The following is a 20908-nucleotide window of genomic DNA, read 5'->3' on the forward strand; positions in this document are numbered from 1 at the left end:
GACAATACCCTTTTTACCTCCCAAAGGCCCCCACTTCTGACATTACATTAGGGAAGGATTAGATTTCAACATATGACTGGCGGGGAGAGGATGGGGGACACAACTGTTGAGTGTATAACAAAAGCCAAAGTTGATTCTCTAAGAGTCTAATAAAAATGATAAGCCTCTTGTGAAACGAAGCACGAGAAAAGAAATGCACAAGTAGATGCTATTAGGAATGGAAAAAAAAGGAATAACACTGAAGTTAAAAATAAGAGAATGTAATCTATAACTTTATTTTTGAAGGAATTTAATTGTTTTACCAATTATAACAATGAAAGTCGACAAAAAGCTAAAAATTCTAATAGTACTGTAACTATCAGACATTGAAGCCATCATTTTAAACTTTTCTACAAGTAAACTTCCGGTAAAAATTGGGCTTCACTAATATTTCTTCCAAATATTTAGGGAAAAAATAATTCAACTCTCACACAAACTCTTCCAAAAGATAGGAAACAATAGGTACACTCATCAACTCATTTTGTGTGGCTAACACAACCTTGATACCAAAAACCAAAATAGTATTAGAAAGGAAAAATCAAAGACAAATATCATTTATAGATAGAAAATCTGAAATGAAATATTAAGGTAGCAAATAATATGTAATAAAGATAATATACCAAGACCAAGTTTGGTTTGTACCAGGAATTCAAAGTTGATTTATCATTAAAAAAAAAAAAAAAAATTCTTATCCATTCCTGATAGAGAATCCTAGAAACTAAATTGCAAATGTCACTCTTAATGCAGGAACATTAAATGATATTAAAAATTATTCCTTTGAAATTAGGAATGACACATAGTGCCCACTATTAACACATACATTCAGCATTCTTTTCAAGTCCCTAGAGGGTGTGGAAAGGGAAGAAAAAATAAAGTACTATAATACGAAACAGAAAACAAAACAGTCATTTGCAAATGATTGATATGATGACATATTTAGAAGAACCAAAAGAATCTATAGCTAAATTGTTAGAAATAACAGGTTACCAAACTCACTAGATGTAATCATATACAAAAATAAAATTTAGTTTATATTAACAATAATAAAAAATGAAAAACTTTAAATTACTGTTTGTATAGTTTTCTGTTGCTGCTATAACAAATTACCACAAAATTACTAGCTTAAAAGAACCCAAATTTATTACCTTACAATTCCATAGGTTAGAAATCAACACAGGTCTTATGGGTGTTCCCATGGCTGTGTTTCTTGTTGGAAGTTTCAGGAGAGAATCCATTTCCTTGCCTTTTTTAGCTTCTAGAGGCCATCCACATTCCTTGGTTTCTGGTCCCATTGTCAGTATTCAAGGCCAACAACCTTGCATATCTCTATTTTTCTGAAGCCACATCTCTGTCTGCCCACAGCTGGAAAAAAAAAAAAAAAACTCTTTGCTTTTAAAGACCAATGTGATTAGGTTAGGCTTACCTAAATAATGCAGGATGAACTCTATGTCTGGGTCCTTAGTAACATCTGCAAAGATCCTTTTCCTATATAAGGTGACATATTCACAGGTTCCAGGGATTAGAATGTAGCCATCTATGGGGGAAGGGGGACATTACTCTGCCTATCACCCATAGTATTTCTTTTAATTCACTATCTAGAAATAAATCGTAAGAGAACATGTTCAGAATCTCCATGGGGAAGGTAGAAAATTAGAAAAATTTGTTGAGAGAAGTTAAAGAAGATTCAAACAAATTGATGAGTATAATCCATGAACATGGTATAGAAGATTCAATAAAAGATACCAGTTCTCTCAAAACTGATGTCTGTATGTATATATACACATATACACTTAATGTAGTTCTAATAAAAATCCTTCCAAAAATGTATAGCTAATTCTAAATTTTATATGCATATTCGAAGAGCTCTTACCACTTCTATTTTACATAGGAGTGGAGGCTCTAGCCAGGGAAATTAGGCAAGAAAAGCAAGTAAAAGGCATGCAAACTGGAATGGAAGAAGTAAAACTATCTCTATTTGCAGATGTAATCTTATCTATAGAAAATCCTAAGGAATCCACACAAAACTAATTATAGCTAATAAACAGTTTTAGCAAGGTTTCAGGATACAAGATCAATATAGAAAATGAATTGCATTTCTATACACAGGCAATGAATAATGCAAAAATGAAATTAAGCAAACAGTTTCATTTATAGCAGTATCAAAAAATAAGCCACTTAGACATAATTTAACCAAAGAAGTATAAGACATGTACAATAAAAACTTCAAAATATTTTAAGAAACTAAGATGTAAGTCAGTGGACCCACATCTTATGTTCATGGATTAGAAGACTTAACATTGTTAAGTGGCAGTATCCACAAATTGATCTACACATTTAACACAATTCGTATCAAAATCACAACAATTTTTTTTCAGAAAGCAGTAAGCTGTTCTTAAAATTCAAATGAAAATACAAAGAATTCAAAATAGCCACGTACACACACACACACACACACACACACACACAAATATTGAAAAAGAAAAAAGCTGGAGGGACTCAAACATTTCAGTTTCAAAACTTACTACAAAGCTATAGTCATCAAGACAGTGTGGTACTGGCATAAAGATACATAAATAGAGTTGAGACTCCAGAAATAAGCTTATACATTTATGGTCAATTGGTTTTTTTTACAAGGAAGCCAAGAAAATTACGTGGCCAAAGAATAGTCTTTTCAATAAGTGATGTTGGAATAACTAGATATTCATCTGAAAAAAAAAAAAAAGATGTTGGGCCCCAGCTTCACACCGCACACAAAAATTAATTCAAAATGGCTCAAAGACCTCAATACAAGAGCTAAAACTGTAACACTCTTAGAAGAAAACAGGTATAAATTTGTATAACCTTGGATTAGGCAGTGGTTTCTAAGATATGACACCTAAATCACAAGCAACCAAAGGAAAAAAAAAGATTGATTGGAATTTATCAAAATTTAAAACATTGTGCTTCAAAGAATACTAACGAGAAAGTGAAAAGATGATCCAAAGAATGGGATGAAATATTTGCAAATCACATATCTGATATCAGATTACGTCTAGTGTCCAGAATATATTAAGAACTCTTAAAAACTCAATAATAGAAGACAAATAGACCGATTTTTAGGTGGATCTGTGTATTAGTCTATTCTCATGCTGCTAATAAAGACATACCCAGGACTGGGTAATTTATAAAGAAAAAGACATTTAATGAACTCACAGTTGCATATGGCTGGCGAGGCCTCACAATCATGGCGGAAGGCCAAGGAGGAGCAAAAGGACATCTTACATGGCAGCAGGCAAGAGAGCATGTGCAGGGGAACTGCCCTTTATAAAAGCATCAGATCTGATCTTGTGAGACTTACTCTCATGAGAACAGCACAGGAAAACCTGCCCCCATGATTCAGTTACCTCCCACTGGGTCTTTTCCATGACACTTGAGGATTATGGGAGCTACAATTCAAGATGAGATTTGGGTGGGGACACAGCCAAACCATATCAACCTCAATAGATATTTATCCAAAGAAAATATGCAAATGACAAATGAGTGCGTGAAAAGATCTTCAACATCATTTGTCATTAGGGAAATGCAAGTCAAATCCACAATGTGATACCTACCACTTCACACTTACTAGGATGGATGTCATCAAAAAGATTGACAATAACAAATGTTGGCAAGGATGTGGAGATATTGGAACCCTCATATATATTACTGGTTGAAATGTAAAATGGGTGCACCCTGTTTGGAAAACTGATGGTTCCTCAAAAAATTAAACATACAGTTATCACATCACCCAGCTATTCTATGCCTAGGCATATACCCAAGAAAATTGAAAACATGCATTTACCCAAACATTTGTATAAATGTTCATAGTAGCTTTATTCATAATAGCCAAAAAGTGGAAACAACCCAGATGTCCATCAGCTGATGAATGAATAAGCAAAATAACACCTTATCCATAAAATGATACGTTATTCATCCATAATAAGGGATGAAGTACTGATGCATGCTACAACATCAATAACCTTTGACATTACTCTCAGTGAAAGAAGCCAGCTACAAAAGGCCACCTATTGTATGAATCCATTTAAATGAAATACTCAGAATAGGCAAATTTATGGAAACAGAGAGTAGATTAGTGATTGCCAAGACCTGCAAAGAGTGGGAATGGAAAGTGACTGCTAACAGGCATGGAGCTTCTTTTGCAGTGATGAGATGCTCTGGTATTCATTAGTAGTGGTGGTGATTCACATCCTTACGAATAAAGTAAAAATCACCAATGTATTCACTTTAAAGGAGCAAATGTTGTGGTATACGAGTTATATTTAAAAAAAAAGGAAAGAAAGAAATGTAAGCTGAGGAACCAGGAAACTTGAGATCAGCCTTTAAAGAATTTAAGACTTTTGCGGTGATCTAAGTGTTAGGTAAAAAGCATCTGGATAGCAAAGGGAAAGAAAACAGTGAATCGCAAGGTCTTTTGATGGAAAAATGTGATCCATTTGGTAAATGACAAGATAAATGGAGAAAAAGAAAAGAATATAGCATGCCTACAATTTTTGGAGACCGAAATAGACTACTGAATAAAATTCTTCATTTATCTTTACTTCTGAGCCTAAGCACAGTATATTTTTAAGTAAGAGGAAGTGTGGAGTAAATAAACATAATCAAATCTGTATATTTAAATTTAAATCTGTATATTCGAAGCTAAATATCTTTCATTTTTTGCACAAAAGAGCAGTTTTTGCCATTATATAATTGGTAACAATATACCTTTATTTGTTTCATTAAATATTTACCAGCTCCTTTTTTGTATAAGTCTTGTTGTATGAACTAGTATAGAATACTTAATGTACATTGTGTTTTTGCATGTTTGAAAAAGTATCTAAAAATTATTAAACCAATCATAAAAGAAAGCATGTATTAAGCATATTTCACTTTATAATTTTATTTCAATTGTATTACCACTCAATCCAAAAATTGTATTTTAATGTAGTAGGATTTTATATTAGTAAAATGTTCATGTTTTGAGTTACTCTTTCATTTATCAAATGTGTTCAGTTGGAGAATCGTCCTCAGGAAAGGCTTCAAGGAGCCTTGCACAGCATATTCCTGGCCCTGGTGGCATTGAAGGCGTGAAAGGGGCAGCATCTGGAGTTGTTGGTGAATTAGCACGAGCCAGGCTGGCACTAGATGAAAGAGGGCAGAAACTTGGCGATCTGGAAGAAAGAACTGCGGCCATGTTATCAAGTGCAGAGTCATTTTCTAAACATGCTCATGAGGTACGACTCTCAAACAGATATTTGAACAAAAAGCTCTAGGTAAAGCAAGTGTGAATGTTATTTTATTTTTATAGCTATTGTATTTCTACACCCATGAATTTCCATATATTCATTGTACAATTGCAAGTTCCTGATTTTTGCCACCAGAGGGAACCATTACAGGAATGTATCTCCAATAGCCTTTGGTTTCTTACTATAAGATTATAAATTTTGAAGGAATCTGCCCACCTTCAGGCTTTTGGTAAGCGAAGCTAGCAGCTTTGCAACTATTTCTTAAGGAATGCAATACCAATGTTAATTTTTCTTAATGCCTCAGAGTCTACTACCACTTTGTCCTAGAGAAAGAAATAATCTGCCTCCTTGAGTCTTCCAGGTAGATATAAATAACTAAAATTGACAAACCTTTTTATTTAAATAAACAATACTAAGTCCGCGTTGTGGACCAATTCATATGGAGGAGTAGAGAGATGCATTTTGCAATGGTGGACCTAGGAAGTCATGAGAGAGCTCAGAAACACATGCTGTAAAGTAGGGATCCCTGACTGGTCCCCTTACACCACATCGTGCTCTTAAAAAGCTGAATTTAAAAGTCTTTACGGGAAATAACACATTTTTCATTTTGACACACAGGCCTGCCTTTCCTTGATGCTTTACACTAGGTTACTTCACACATCTAGTTCCTAGGCTGGCCCTGGAGGACGTTTTGAATTTGTCTGAAGAAACAATTTTAAGGTTGTTTTTATATTTGAGCACCCAATCTGTAGTGGTAGCGCTTTTTTAAATTTTTCAACCAAAAGTCATTTCCTCCTTGCTCAAAAATGCGGAAACCTAGAATGCATGAAGAGGTAACTTGACCTGGAAGATACTTGTCTAGGGCTTCAGAGAGGTTCAGAGATCCTTTATGATTACTTGTACTATACCCAGGCACCTCAGATACAGGCTTGTGGTGGTCAATCTAGGTCGGGATTTTTGTTGTCATAACCCTACACCCGATTGTATGATCTCTACAGCATGTAGCATTTCAGTCAATTTCGGAATATATTCACACTCTGAATATTTAGGAAAGAGCTTAATCTCACACTGTTAACTTTCCCTTCTACCAGTTGTTCTTGAGCCATATTTCAGAGTCTAAGGAAGACAGTACATTGAGGTAGTTACAATCACAGGTTCTTGAATTAGACTGCATGGGCACAAATTCCAGTTTCACTACTGCATTACCTTGGGCAACCCCTAGAAGCTTCAGTTTCATTTATTAAATGGGGAGAAAAACAGTGCCTAGCCCAAGAATGGTTATGACTGAAATCAAGTAGGAAAAGTGTGTCATGCAGTGTCTGGCTCAGAATAGATGCTCAGTAAATTTGAGACGGCAGGAGGAGTAGCATTTTCAACCTTTAATTCCCCAGTTCTTCAAGCATTATTTTTAATTCATAGTACAAAATAAAAATTATCTTACTTTTATATTACTAGCTTAGGTCACCAAATTTATGTCACATTTCTAAGAAATCTGTGGAACTTCTAGGCTAGTTCTTAATGGATATCGTATTTTTTCCTCCAAATAGAATAGTTTTTACTGCTTTCAATAAGTTGATTTGAAGTAAGCATATAGTAGCACTACAGAATATTGCAGAATGACATAATGTTTTGGAAAAATATAGAAATCACTTATAAATGATATTGTTCTGGCATTTTATAAGCATGTTTTCCTTTTTTTCCCCCTTTAGATTATGTTGAAATACAAAGATAAGAAGTGGTACCAGTTCTGACAACCAGAATCCAATAAGTCCAACTTCAGCCAGAAGGAAAAAAGTTTTCCATTTTTATTACATTCTTTAGGAAAGTTAACGTTAAAGGGATGTTCGTCACTGAATACTGTTCTTTCCTAGCACAGTCATGCACTGTTTTACCTCAGTCATGTGGCTTTAACTGAGGAGTGTTCACACGCACTCGAAATGGAGTATATGGTGTGTGCCAGTTATGAGTTGACCATTTGGAAATTAAACAGGTCACACGTGACAGATGAAGAAACCGAGGGGGCTGCTGAGGAGACCTGGTGCAGGGACTAATCCTGGATCATTCCTGTATTAAACTTTCATATGCCAAAAGGGTTTGTGCCGTTTTATCTGCCATCAGTGTTTGACCTGTTTGGGGCAGAGGCAGTAAGTCAGAAGTCTTGAAGCTGAAATGGTTATATGTGTGTCATTGGACTGGATTATAAACAGCTGTCTTGGACTTTCCCTCTCTTAACACTGACTGGTCATCAGTATCGTTAGTGAAAAAGAAACAAACTGTTTGTTATCATCTCTTTAGACAGATAAGCTGAATGGTGGGCTTTAAATAATAAAAGCATACACATAGTTGACTTGTGTATGAGCTACTCTTGGATTCTTGTTATTATAGACTTGTATTTAGTTCATATTTTGTCAAAAGCAAAACAAGAAGATACATCACTTTTCATTGAAAAGAAAAGTGTAGAGCATGACTGAATTGCTCATCATTCTGGGAGTTTCCATGTAGTGGCTATGCAGTGTGGAAAGTGAGAAAAACCTCCATTGTGGTGAGGAGAATACTTCAATGTCCCTTGTCCTTGTTCTCATTAATTCAGCTAAAGGTGGATTTGACCAAAATAATGCTGGTTAAATTTGTAGAAATGTTGAAATTGGCTATGTTTTAAATTTTGCTTGAATTTTTATAAAATGTTTAACCAAATGTACCTTTGCATTCTTTAATTAAAATTGCTTAAAAAAAAACTTTCATTATTTCAGTAAAATGCTCAGCTCCCTTTTTAAAATGCCGTTTATTTGCTGACTGTTCCAATACACTCAGGTGATGAGCCAATTAAATGTTAGTGCACATGCTATCGCATGGAAAATTACAAGCATCTGTTGTCAATAATTATCTATATAAGAGTTTAGTCTGATGACCTACAAAATATTTTGTGTAGAAATATACTATAAATCTGTACATATCCTTTCAAGGTTTTAAAAAACCAAAAAGAAAGGAAAATATGTACACTGTGATAACTAAATTATTTCTGTATTGGAATATAATACAATTTGAGACCAGCAATGGACAATGAATGATTGTTTCATAGAATAGCATTACGGGCAGGAAAGAAACCACCTAGTAGATCTAGAAGTCAGCAATCTCAGAATACAGACTAATCTGAGGTTATTATTGATTGTTGTTAAAGCAACCCAGCAAAAGCAAAATGGAAGCATTAAAATTAATGTTAATGAAATTTAAATATTGTCTTCTATAAAAAATTCCTTTAAATGATTTTTTTTTTCATTAAGAGATAATCAGAGCACAAATTGATAGTAAACAGGATGGTTGTTTTTCTATTCTATATGATCATTAAAGGAATATGTAGGACATCTTAACTTTTTCATACAGTCTGTTATGCATATTTTCCTCTACTTTTCATTAATAAAGCTTTTATGTTTACATTTTATAACATGCACTACTAGATGCAAAAGTTTACATCAAAGTTTACTTTAAATATCATTTGGTAGGGACTAAATGTGTGTGATAGAGATAATTGATCAAGCCAAAAGAAATATTTCTTAAATAAGCCCTTTTCAAAAGTTTTTGAATTTATAGAAAGCACCAATGAATAACATATTTCTGTTTCGTTAATGTCAGCTGCCTGAACATTCAGCAGTTTATAAATTGCTTAATTTGTGTTATCTATTATCCAGTAAACCCATAGTTCCATGATATGTCACAGGAATTGTTAGGTCCTATTTTAAAGGTACAGTTTTGTGAATGTCATCAATAAAATCAACAGTTACGGATTTGAAGAAGTTGGGAAAGCATTATGTAGATTAATATACTGGTTGGTTCCTTATCTATGTGGAAGGTCATATAGCTGCAATTATTTAATTTGTTGTGTTATTTTGTGTTATATAACACAAATATATTTGTATATTAACTTCATTTTTACTGTCATTTTTCCTGTTGTATACAAAATGAACTAATCTTGTAATTATTTTCAAATATAGAAGTATATACATTTACCTTAGATGGATTTCCAAGATTTTGTAAGAAAATCTTAAATCAGTGTTTTGAGTTATTTAATTTTTAAATTAATCTACAAATTATGCACAACAAACTAGAGACTCAGTTAGGATTAGAAAGCTTAAAGTATGTTTGAGTGTAGGAAATAAGCTTCTCAGAGTTACACTTGATTCTGTCTGTAGATAAGAGACAGTCTACAGTAATAACTAACCCAGGGAATTTACTGTAATTTGAGAGGTAACATCTCTGTTTTTTTCTTTTTAAATACAGAAAGTAATAGTCACCAGCAAGCCACGATTTCAGGAAAACTGACTAAAAAAAAAAAGTCAAAATAGAAAATATCAGAAAAATGAAAGATTTTTGTGTGCCCTCTCCATATCCTCATTGTTTTTGTTGCATTTGTCCTTGACTCTAAAATCACTGAAGTATTCATGATTAGTAGTTTGTAAGTAGGAAGTGGTTTTTCTGTATGTACCATATATCCAGTTCATTTCAGTTTTCAAACTAAAATCCATATGTATTTGCTGAGAAAGTTATTTGAAATCTTATATTCTGACAAATTCTGTACATTACATCCATTTGAAGTTTTGCATCATCTTAACACTTTTGCTTTGCATTTCAATTGTACAAAGTGTTTCCAAAAAAATGGTTATAGATTCGACTGAGCTATTACTAACTTCTCCATTTGATTTTTTATGGATGTGAAAAATGCTGCTACTTGTCTATGTTATTATGTGTAAGTATATTACAATTTAATTAAGTACAGTAGTTTAAAGAACGAAGCAATTTTTTTTTTTTTGGGCTTAGAACTTCTTAATTGTAGGTTCCTCTGAAGCGATTTCATGTAGATATGTGAGTGTTTTAAACAAGTCTGAAAGTGTTACATACTTTTAGGTTACAGGGGTGCTGGGGAGACAGCTGAGGAAAGGAAGAATATGTGGAAGACACCACGGAGTTCAAAGTTTTACCCTGAGTTCTATCTTCCATATATGTTTTGCTTAAGGCATTTCTCATGTGACATTAGAAAAGCTATATCCAAAGGTAAATTTTTTGTGGCAAAGATTTATTTTACACTTTAACTTTTGGGATTTTATTTGTTTCAGCAAAATAAAGAGCACTGAACTTTAAACTTGAATTTTTTCTGCACTTTTTTAGGTAATGAAAACTTTTTATTATCATTTAATCCACATTGCTCAGTTTAAACCAAGTGATACATGTGTATAAAACATACCAAAATCATGAATATGCTGCTAGCTGTACCTTAAATAGACTGATCAGTTTTAAAACCTTTAATAGGGTTTTATATAGATTTAAAAAATAGTAAAATAATCTGCTGTATGTTTCAGTGTTCTTGGTCTTAAATTATTGCAACACTTTCAGATTTGTTTTAAGATCATACAGTAACGTTATATTTATACATACTGCTAGAAAATATACTTTTAGTTTTAAAATGGAATTTTTATAAATGTACTTTAATTTTAAAATGGTGAACTTGTTAAGTTTAAGTCAAAGTACTTAAAAAGTATGTATATTATCCATACAAAAAGTTATGTTTTACGCTTATAATAAGAAATACTGGTATCTCATATCGAGATACAATTAATTTAAAAAAATCATACATCATTTAAAAATCTTCACACATGAACAGGAAAGATATCATTTCTATGCTTTAAAAAACCCTCTATTGAGCATTTTCAAATATTAATTTTATTTTGGGGGAAAATGCCCACAACAATAATTGCAAGATCTTTCTCAATAGCTTCAGTTTGCTGTTGGATGCCTACCTTAACTATTGTTTTAAAATATAGATATATATATATATATATATTTAAAATAGTTTTCCAGGTATTTTCTTCTACCTTTTTTAAAAATAAATTTCCAAAAACGAAAACAGAGTTTATGTATTTTTGTCAATGAAGGTTTTTATTTTGTAGTTTATAGAATTTGTTCCTTATCAGTTTGATACTTGATCAACATTCTTAGACTTTTTAATCTGTATTTACTTTGGGGGGAAAAAAGCACTCCTATATCTTAAATGTCCTTCTTTTTTCTTTTCCCTTTTAGGGTATTTGTTCTCTTGGATTGAAATTTATGCCCACAGATTTTTCTTTTCATTTGAAAATGAATGTGAAGATACTGTTTACAGCTTTTGTTAATTGCACTTTTCATCACTCTGATCAATTTCTTGTAAAGTGCTATGGGAATTATTTTTCCTGTGAATATTAATGATTTTACTACTGCCTCCGAAGTTTTAAAAAAGGTTCTGTAGACAGAAAACAGTTGTTGCAACCAAAAACAACCAAAAAAAGAAAAAAAGGGAAAACTGGCTTACCTTTCTCAGATGAATTAAATGATTTTAATAACTTCCCAGTTACCAGGGTTATAACGTTGCTTTCTTCAGTTATTAATACAGTCAAATTAATTTTAACAATATAGGCACAATTCATTTACAAATTCAGTACAGTAGTCCAGGGCTACATGTAAGTGGTCCCTTTATTTTATTCTTTACATCAGAAAAATCATGAATGTCAGTTTTGCCAGTATTTTACAATGAGGCCTATCGTTTAAAATTTTATAGTGTATGACATGTAAATAAACCAGTATTTATTGTAGGTTATTTGATTCAGGCATTTCAAATGGATATAGGTTAATGGCAATGGAATCCTATTTATTTGGTAGTTGGTTTTGTTTGTTTTTGTTTATTTACTTTTGCTATTTGTTTTGTATTGTCTAAACTTTGCTTCAACTGAAGACAGTGTAAGGAGTTGAAAATACAATCAACATAGCAATGGAAAGCAATGCAAAGAGGGTAAATCTTGTTTTAATTTTTTTAACTTTTTTTGTGTGTAAATAAATAGTACTGTGATACTTTAGGTGTGACCTCTATTCCACATGATAGTTAGAACCAGAAAAACACTTTTGCTTTCTAGTTATACTATTGGTTCATTGTAAATGCATTACCAAAAGACAATATGAAAAAGAGCAAGATTAAGTTTTTCTAACATTGTCCACTTCAGGGGCAAGCATGCTTGGTATAGAGCTCTAGCTTGTGTATACCTTAAACTGTAACTTGCAGGTGTTTTTCAGTTGCTGCACTTTTTATTTAATCTTGCTCAGTCCCAGTAACTATCTCAAAGGTAATTGCTGGAATATGCATTTTGAAATACGGTTTAAAAAAAATCTGTGTATTGTTTCATCTAAAAAGAAAAGCACTATTGCAAACACTAAAAACGTGTTAAACTTTGTAGTTATTTTGCATTCCTGTACTTTACAAACTGTCATCACAGCAAAAAGTTTAAAATTAGGTAATGAAATATTTTTGTAAATAAATACCGTTAAGCTGGTATTTTAAAAAATGTATTATAAATTAATTAATGTTTCTGGAAAATGTTCATATATATGTATATGAATGTCTCTTTATGCTGAAGGGCTCTGATTGGGCAAAATAAAATACTCTAATCTCTCCTGAAACTAAACAAGCCCTTTTTCCTGGAAAATTTGTTCTAATTTTTTTCTGAATTATGGAATTAATCTATTAATAACCTAAGAAAATAATTGATTAAAAAAATAGATTCCCACATTTGCTGAAAGTGAAGCTAATCATATAACTCAGGTAATACCAACTATATTTTTCTTGACTATCTGGAGTTTTTGGTGAAAAACACCTACCCCTGTGTTGGGTGGATTGAGAGTAAAGGAGACAGGGTAAGAGTTAAGGAATAGGAATGAAATCTGAGTGCATGCTTCTTGGCCTTTAGTGTGTACACGAATCACCTGAGGATCATATTAAAATACAGATTCTGATTCATTGCATTTGAGGTGTGGCCTGATTTTGCATCTCTAACAAGCTTCAAGCTAATACAGATGCTGCTGGTCTTGGAACATACTTTGAGTAGCAAGTATATGGATAGTTTCCACAGAGTGTCAGTGTCCAACTACTTGTACGAAAAATGAGTATCACATTAATGAATCTTGAAAAATGTAAAGAAGACCAAACAGTACTTACCACGGTTTCTGTTGTGTTTTAGAATAAAAGACGTAGTAGTTCTCTTATTACATTGAAGGATTATTTGATTTTGAAATATATATATTTTTTATTGTGATGCATGCTTATCCCACATGGTGGCAGTCTCGTCTCACTGTGTGAGCCTTTAGCAAGAAGTGCTTGCAGTACAATTTTACATGGGAAAAAAACAGACTTTCCAAAGGATAATTTTCATGATACTTTTTTATCCAGAAAGTTACTAAACACTCTTAGATATGGAACAGATAATATGTTCCTAAGGTATTATAAAGTTATGTAAATCATTTGGTAGAGTGATCTGGTTTATTATCAAAAAATTTTTCAGTGTCTTTCTAGGAAACAGAGGCATAAAGTGATAAAATTTTAAAAACTGAAGATTGTCTTCATGTCTCCGGTCATGCCTTTTTAAAGAACATTATATTGGGTATGTGCTGTGTAAATAGTACAGTGCTATCCACTGCTTCAGATAAAAATTTATGTTGTCCTTGTAACCCTTCATAGGAATTTACAGAAAGATTCTGATTTTCTAGGAATTTACAGGAAGATTCTGATTTTCTAGGAGTTTACAGGAAGATTCTGATTTTCTTCCGTTAGTTTAAAAATTGTATGTTTGCCCCATTTTTATGCTTTTTTCAGTTTTTGTACAAAAGTGTTTTGTCCTAGGTACCTTAAGGAAAGCTTTCAAAATGCTTTTTTTAGACTAAAACATCTTTTAAATAAGAAAATACTTACCTGTCATTTTATTTTTTTCAAATTCAATCTGTCTTTTTAATATCAATAATGTATATTCTGTTAACTTTAAACTTATGGAAATATTCTAACATTTAGTTTTAGTCATTTTATATGATTTTATACTGTTTTAAAAAACAAAACCCCATAGCTTCTTTTTTTTAATAACTTTTCAAAAACAGCATGAAAGTAAGATACATATTTAACAAGGTTCCAACAAAATAGAATATTCTGTTAGTAGCAAAGGAAGGAAGTCTGAGGACTTCATTTAAAGTTATTGAGAGAGAGAGAGAGAGAGAGAGAGAGAGAGAGAGAGAGAGTGTGTGTGTGTGTGTGTGTGTGTCCCACCAAACAAGAGACCTCTTTGTTCATCCCCCCCGGGCTGAGTTCGACTCTGAACCTTTCTTTCCACTTGTCTCTGCTGCTTCCATTTCAATTCTGTTCCTGCCCCCCATGCCTGTCACCCCAATTCTCTTTACTCTTTAGTATGTTTTATTTTAGCTAACTACTTTTCTTTGCCCATTTAGCAGGGAAATAATGCAATCCCTCTGTTTCCCAGGGCCCCTCCTAAATACTGAGTAGATTTGTAAATAATGTTTGTAAATACAATAACGCCATCCCTACTCTTTGTTACCTCCAGACACTCAAAATATCAGCAGATAAAGCAAAACACATTAGTACATGGAAGAAATACTGTGCTGAGGCTGAGAATTGTAACTCCCAAGAGCACTACAGGAGTATGTTTGGATAGAACACACTGCTGCTTCACTAGGGTGTTTATCCAGCTTGCTTTTTTATTTTTTGAGACACAGTCTCACTCTCACACAGGCAGAAGTGCAGTGGTACAATCATGGCTCACTGCAGCCTTGAACTCCTTGGGTTCAAGCAATCCTCCTGCCTCAACCTGCCAAGTAGTTTGGACTACAAGTGTGCCTCACCACTTCCAGTTAAGTTTTTTATCTTCATTTTTTTGTAGTGACAGGTTCTCACTATGTTGTCCAGTCTGGTCTTGAACCCCTGGGCTCAAGCGATCCTCCTCCCTTGACTTCCCAGAGTGCTGGAATCACAGGCATGGGCCACCACACCCAGCCAGGTGTTGTAGCTTTCAAGATCAAAGATGCCCAGAAATTACAGCATTGCATAAGTACAAAAGTTAGAAGACCACACATTTCAGAAAGTGAAAACCTCCATGTTCCTTTAATAACAATGTGACTGCAGATACCATTAGTCTAAGCAGTGGTTCTCCAACTTGAACATCAGAATCTCCTGGATACACAACTTTTGTGAAAACACATCACTGGATCACCCCCCCAGAGTTTCTGATTCAGTAAGCCTGCAGTGGGGCCCGAGGATTGGTATCTTAACAAGTTCCCAGCTGATGCCGAAGGTGCCAGTCTGCAGACCACACTTACTGAGAACCCTGATGTAGAGCAATGCCCTAGAAGCAGTGTCTTCTCTGTATCACATATGGTTTAGATGTCTCCGTTAATATCTGGTAATGAAATTATAGATAATGTGCTTGCCTATACATTCAATTTTTTAAAATCAACATAGTGTCTGAACTAATGTGCCAGAGATATGAAATGAAACCAATTTGTAATTTTTAAAAAAGTATTTCAATATGCAAATGCTGAGGTTACACACAAGAAGAACAAAGACAAGTCCCACATATTTCTAAAACGTTCCGAAGGGGGTATCCCCTCCTAACCTCACTCCCGTTGTAGCCTCACTTTGCCCCTCACACCCTCTGATGTTTGAACCCTTGGGCCAGAGAGTAGAACCTGCAATAGGACCCATCCTTTTTCAAATTTGTTCCCGTGCAGTGGGACTGTCAAGAATATGTTTATAAATGTTATGCCATAATATATACATGAAAGTATAGAAGTATAGACTACTTAAATGCTAGTTTGGAATTTTAGAGCAGTTTGCATTAATTCCTCTTACAAATTTATATTCACTTTCTTATTTAAGCTGTTTTTGAACTAGAGTGAATTAGAGAGCCAAGACATCTTTATAAATTTGTGCCTGAAACACACTAATCAATATATGGTATGCTTCTCCTAACAAAAACTCATCTTGACAGATAGAGCAGTGGATTCATTCTATGAAGATTATATAGATTCTTACAGATTATAAACATCTATTACATAACATTAGTATTGGAAACTTTCACTTTTTCTGATAACCAAAACTCAATCTGTGATTATTGGTTAATTATTAAACAAGTCCATTTGCCTAGTATTTAAGTGCATTAAAAGTGGGCATTTATATAGAGCTCATTTCAAATGCCAAGCACATCTGTCTGAGTGTGAAGACCAGAATTCTGTCCCTAAGTTTACCAGCAATACCAATGACCTTTTCCAAGTTAACCTCTATTTGCCTGAGTTTTGTTATTTATAAAACCGTGATCTAAGCACTAGCCTTCCCTACCTCAGCCACTGTAGGGAATGTAATAACGTCTGAAAATCATTAGAAAAACAGAATTAGCATACACAAGGATTTATGATCTTAAAAATCTTAGTCGTTTAGAAGCTCTGTGAATCAGATATATTTGAATAAGGAAGAACAAATAGCAAGTCTTATATCAGGATCAGCAAATCAGTATAATTACTGCTATAATCAGGATAAAAATTGATACATTAATAAAAGGATGAAGATCAAAATGTCTTTGAATTTCATAAGCACCTTTCGTTTCAACTGAATTTTTTCTTTGTTGTGTGTTTACTCCAGGGAGCTCAGGATGCGTTTATTGCCAGCTATCATCAGGATACAAGATCTTACTGAAATTACTCTGGTTACCTTTCAAAACAGAACTGTAACCAAATCCCAGTACCTGGAAATTTGTTTCTTAAAACAAATGTATTTATATTTGTCTGTTTTCATACTATAAAGAACTGCCAGAGACTGGGTAATTTAGAAAGGAAACAAGTTTAATTGACTCAAGTTCAGCATGGCTAGGGAGGCCTCAGGAAACTTACACTCATGGTGGAAAGTGAAGAGGAAGCAAGGCACTTTCTTCACAAGGTGGTAGGAAGGAGAAATGCAGAGTGAAATGTGGGGGAAGAGCCCTTTATAAAACCGTCAGATCTTGTGACAACTCACTATCATGAGAAAAGCATGGGGGAAACTGTCCCCGTGATTCAATTACCTCCACCTGATCTCTCCCTTGGCACCTGGGGACTATGAGGATTAGGAGGATTACAATTCAAGATGAGATTTGGGTGGGGACACAAAGCCTAACCATGTCAATATTTAAATTCATAAATGGATATTTTTTCCTATCTGGTATAGACAGTAAATACTTTTGGAGGTTTAGTCATAGCATAGTTAACATACTTTTCACAGATTCTTTATAAAATATCTCTAAATATAAAAATTATCAATTTAGAATGTTATCTTCCTGTTCTTTTATAGAGCAGATTGCCTCTCAAAGACTTTTAATTAAGCAGGTAAAAAAGAGACTTTGGAGTCAGGCCAATGCTGCTTACCAATAGTGTGACTTTAAGTTACTTAAGCTTTAAAAAAAAAAAAAAAACCTTATTTCCTTCAAATATTAAATAATAGAAACAGTGCCAACTTTGAGATTGTTCGATGGACTCCATGTAAGAATGTGAGTCACATAACTCAGCAGAGCAGCCTCCCTGTGGGGGCACCCTGGGCTCTCCAGCCTGAGACAGCAGAGTATAGGAACTTGAGTGTGGGCTCTTTCAAGACTTTAACTGCCTGCTCCATGATATGCATGGCCTTGAGCAGGCTATGAAACTTCTCTACGCCTCAGTTTCCTATCTGTAAAATGGTAATGATTATGAAGTTAATATAGTACATCTCAAATGCTCAGGATAGTATCTGATGCATACAGCATGGCATTAAACTAAGATGCCACTGAGAGTAATATGTGCCATTATTGGCACTACTAACAAACAAAAACACTGGTAATTTGTGTTTAAAAGACATATCCTGATTTTTTAAGATTTAAAACTATGAAGATGGCTATCTAGGAATTGGTGATCTGGTAGTAAGCACTCAATGAATGTTTACTGTTATTAGGAGTACTAGAAAATAAGACTCCCTCCCTCTGTCTACTTGTAATCACATGCCTTCCAAGAGTAACCACCATGAAGAGGAGGAAAGACCTAAAAATTCCTCTCAAGTGCTTCCCTAGGCACAGGTCTTTTGAATGCTGCGCTACTGAAGCTAGGATTCCCATGGTTCCGTCTTAGGTCAGGACTGTTTGTAGGTCCTATTATTAGGTCCTGTTGTTTCAGGGAGCAGAATACAAAAGATGAAAAGTACTTATAAAGGAATTCCATTCTTTATTGACTCTCTCAAAAGATTCTAAAAGGGACCCAACTCAAAGCCCCCAAAACACTTCTCATAGCCCTTTTCCTTTTGAATTTTTAATTGCCCAGTATTCCCTGAAGACTTTCAAATGTCAGATGTTCCATCCTTCTCTCCCCTTAGACTCTGGCTCCCAGATATGTATTAAGAATGATCTAAGCTTTCACTTGCATCTCAGGTAAGATGCTCTTCTGTGTCCCTCTGGGTCACTAGACACTGGGGGAGCTCTCTCCAGTCCTCAGCTGAACCATGCCATCCAGGTATCTACTCTCATGTGGGGACCGCCTGTGTATTCCAAGGGGAAGTAGAGCCTCAGTCCTCCCACTTATCCTCAAATTCTTCAGAGAGTTCCATCGTTCCTCTCCCCTCCTTAGAGCTAACCCCTGGGGGTCCGGCTCAGAACCCTGTCCACACTCTACCCCAGCCTCTGAGATTATTTTCATCTGCATAGCATAATAACAATTATCTGTATGCCTCTGGTTTAGGCCAGAACCTCAGCTCTTAATGTTTAAACCAGGCTGCCATTTACTCAAAAACTTTTTGCCTGAAAGCTATTGTCTATACCATAATCTCCGAAACTCTCTTTTGAAATTCAATTCCCAGCTTTTTTTTTTATTCAACAAATATTTGTTGGACCCCAGGATGTGTCAGACTCTATTTTAAATATTGGAAATAGAAAAGTGACCGAGACCCTGTTCTGGAACTTGTATCAGTGACAGTGACATTTTTCTTTCTGTTTGGTTCTTCATCAATAGCTCTAACTTCAGGACAAAGAGGAGGAAGTGCCCTAGCTAACCGAGCAAGGAAAAACAAGGTATTTTGTATATGGGATGAAGAAATAAATCATTTAAAACACAAAATATTATCCCACCATAAATATTTATTAAGCACATATTCTCCCTTCCTCCACACTCACATCTAATCAGTTGCCAGTGGGTCCTTTTTACTTCCCACGTGGATCTCAACTTTCCCTTTTTTTCCCTGCTGCTCAGGGCCTGCCGCTGTTTCTGCATCTTCAGCCTGAATTACTGATACTCCTGATGGGTCTCCCTGTTCAGTCTCCTCCTCCTCCAATGTGTTCTATCCTAGCTCCAATTAGGCTGTTTCCTATTGAAACTTTTCAAAGGCTCCTCCAGTGACCCTAGTGAAGTTCAGTGCTTTAATTTGGTGAGATGTCTCCTTAACATTCTACCTTCCATATTTCATTATTTGGGTATCATACCCCATTCTAAGCTAATTTCCCGCAATTTGCTCTTCCCCTAAACAATATGTGCTGTCAATTCTCTGTGCTTTTGTTCATGCCTGGAATACCCTTCATTTCCTTCTTAGCCTGGAAAAATTCCCGTAACCCTTTACGATCAAGCTGCAATATCACTTTCTTCTCCTGAAGGCCGTCCATGCCCAGGATTAATTGCTCTCTCCTCTCTGCTACACCACTTCTTCATACCATTAGATAAGTCCTTATCACAATGTGGTCTAGCTTGTTGTTCATGCATACATCTCCTCTCCAGATTATGAGTTCTTTGAGAAAGGCTGTTTGTCCATCTTTTTAGCTCCAGTATCTGGCATAATACCTGTCAATTAGAAGGTGTTCATTAATATTGGTTGATAATGTTTTTACATATTTACACACATGCATAAACCATCATATATACCTACACACACATATATTTTTAGATGTTTTGTAATTTAATATATCCGTATTTCTGTCCTAAATGTTCAGTAGCTGCTGATGTTTCTTTTGGAACGTATCCATAAATACAAAATTGCCTTTTATTTTAAATAGACTAATATTCTATTTGAAGGCTTTCATAGTTCTGACAGTTTTGACAGCTTGACTGTATCTGAAAGTTTATTATTAATCTGTAACACTTTATATTCTGTACTCTGTATCTATATTTAATATGCTGTTTAAATAAGATTCCTCAGATAGTTAAGAAGACACAGTCAAAAACATGAGTCAAAGGCAAGAACTTAGGCATTGCCAAATCAAGTGATACAATGGTTTGAAATAAGCTATCAGGTTCTCATTCTGTTTCATGATCATTTAATTTCTCAGAGGGGAATATTTAAATTCAGCTTTAAGGTGAGAAACAACAATAGTAAAATCCAAAAGAGAATCATTTTAGTCTTTTTTTCTCTCATTGTCTTTTTTTTCCTCATTAGTCCATGAACTAGTATCACCAGGAAAGACCTGGGATCCTGGTTTGAAACTATGATGTAAAGAAAAGTAGAAACTGCAATAGAGTAAACTAATAAGAATTGGGTACTATGTGCTGGGTTAAAGATATATAATAAATAGCTCTACCTTGTCTTTAACAAGACAAAAATTTGCAAGGTACTAAACTTATTCATGTTTGTTGGGTTGGGATGAGGGTGGGGCTCATAATACAAGGTAACTTTGGCTGAGTAGAAAAATTGTTCATAATCTTGAGTGTCTAAAAATCTAGTTAGCTTCCTAACAAAGTTATGTTTTGTCTGCACATGTAAGATTGAGCCCTTTATTTAT

General features: G+C 34.3%; 1 protein-coding gene across 9 annotated transcripts in view; it reads left to right on the forward strand.

The window, feature by feature from the left end:
- The window catches only part of STXBP5 (syntaxin binding protein 5), a 190254-nt gene extending 177467 nt beyond the window's left edge, over positions 1-12787 (forward strand). For 6 of the 9 annotated variants that reach the window (XM_055392020.2, XM_055392022.2, XM_004044805.5 and 3 more), the window contains 2 exons: positions 5071-5291; positions 7013-12787. In XM_055392020.2, coding sequence (XP_055247995.1) covers positions 5071-5291; positions 7013-7054 — 263 coding nt within the window. In that variant the 3' untranslated portion in view covers positions 7055-12787. The remainder of the gene's footprint in view (positions 1-5070; positions 5292-7012) is intronic. The other 3 variants (XR_010134391.1, XR_010134393.1, XR_010134392.1) reach the window with 2 other exon arrangements.
- The last annotated feature ends 8121 nt before the right edge of the window (positions 12788-20908 follow it).

This window comes from Gorilla gorilla, chromosome 5 (genome assembly GCF_029281585.2).
Source record: "Gorilla gorilla gorilla isolate KB3781 chromosome 5, NHGRI_mGorGor1-v2.1_pri, whole genome shotgun sequence".
Classification (NCBI taxonomy): domain Eukaryota; kingdom Metazoa; phylum Chordata; class Mammalia; order Primates; family Hominidae; genus Gorilla; species Gorilla gorilla.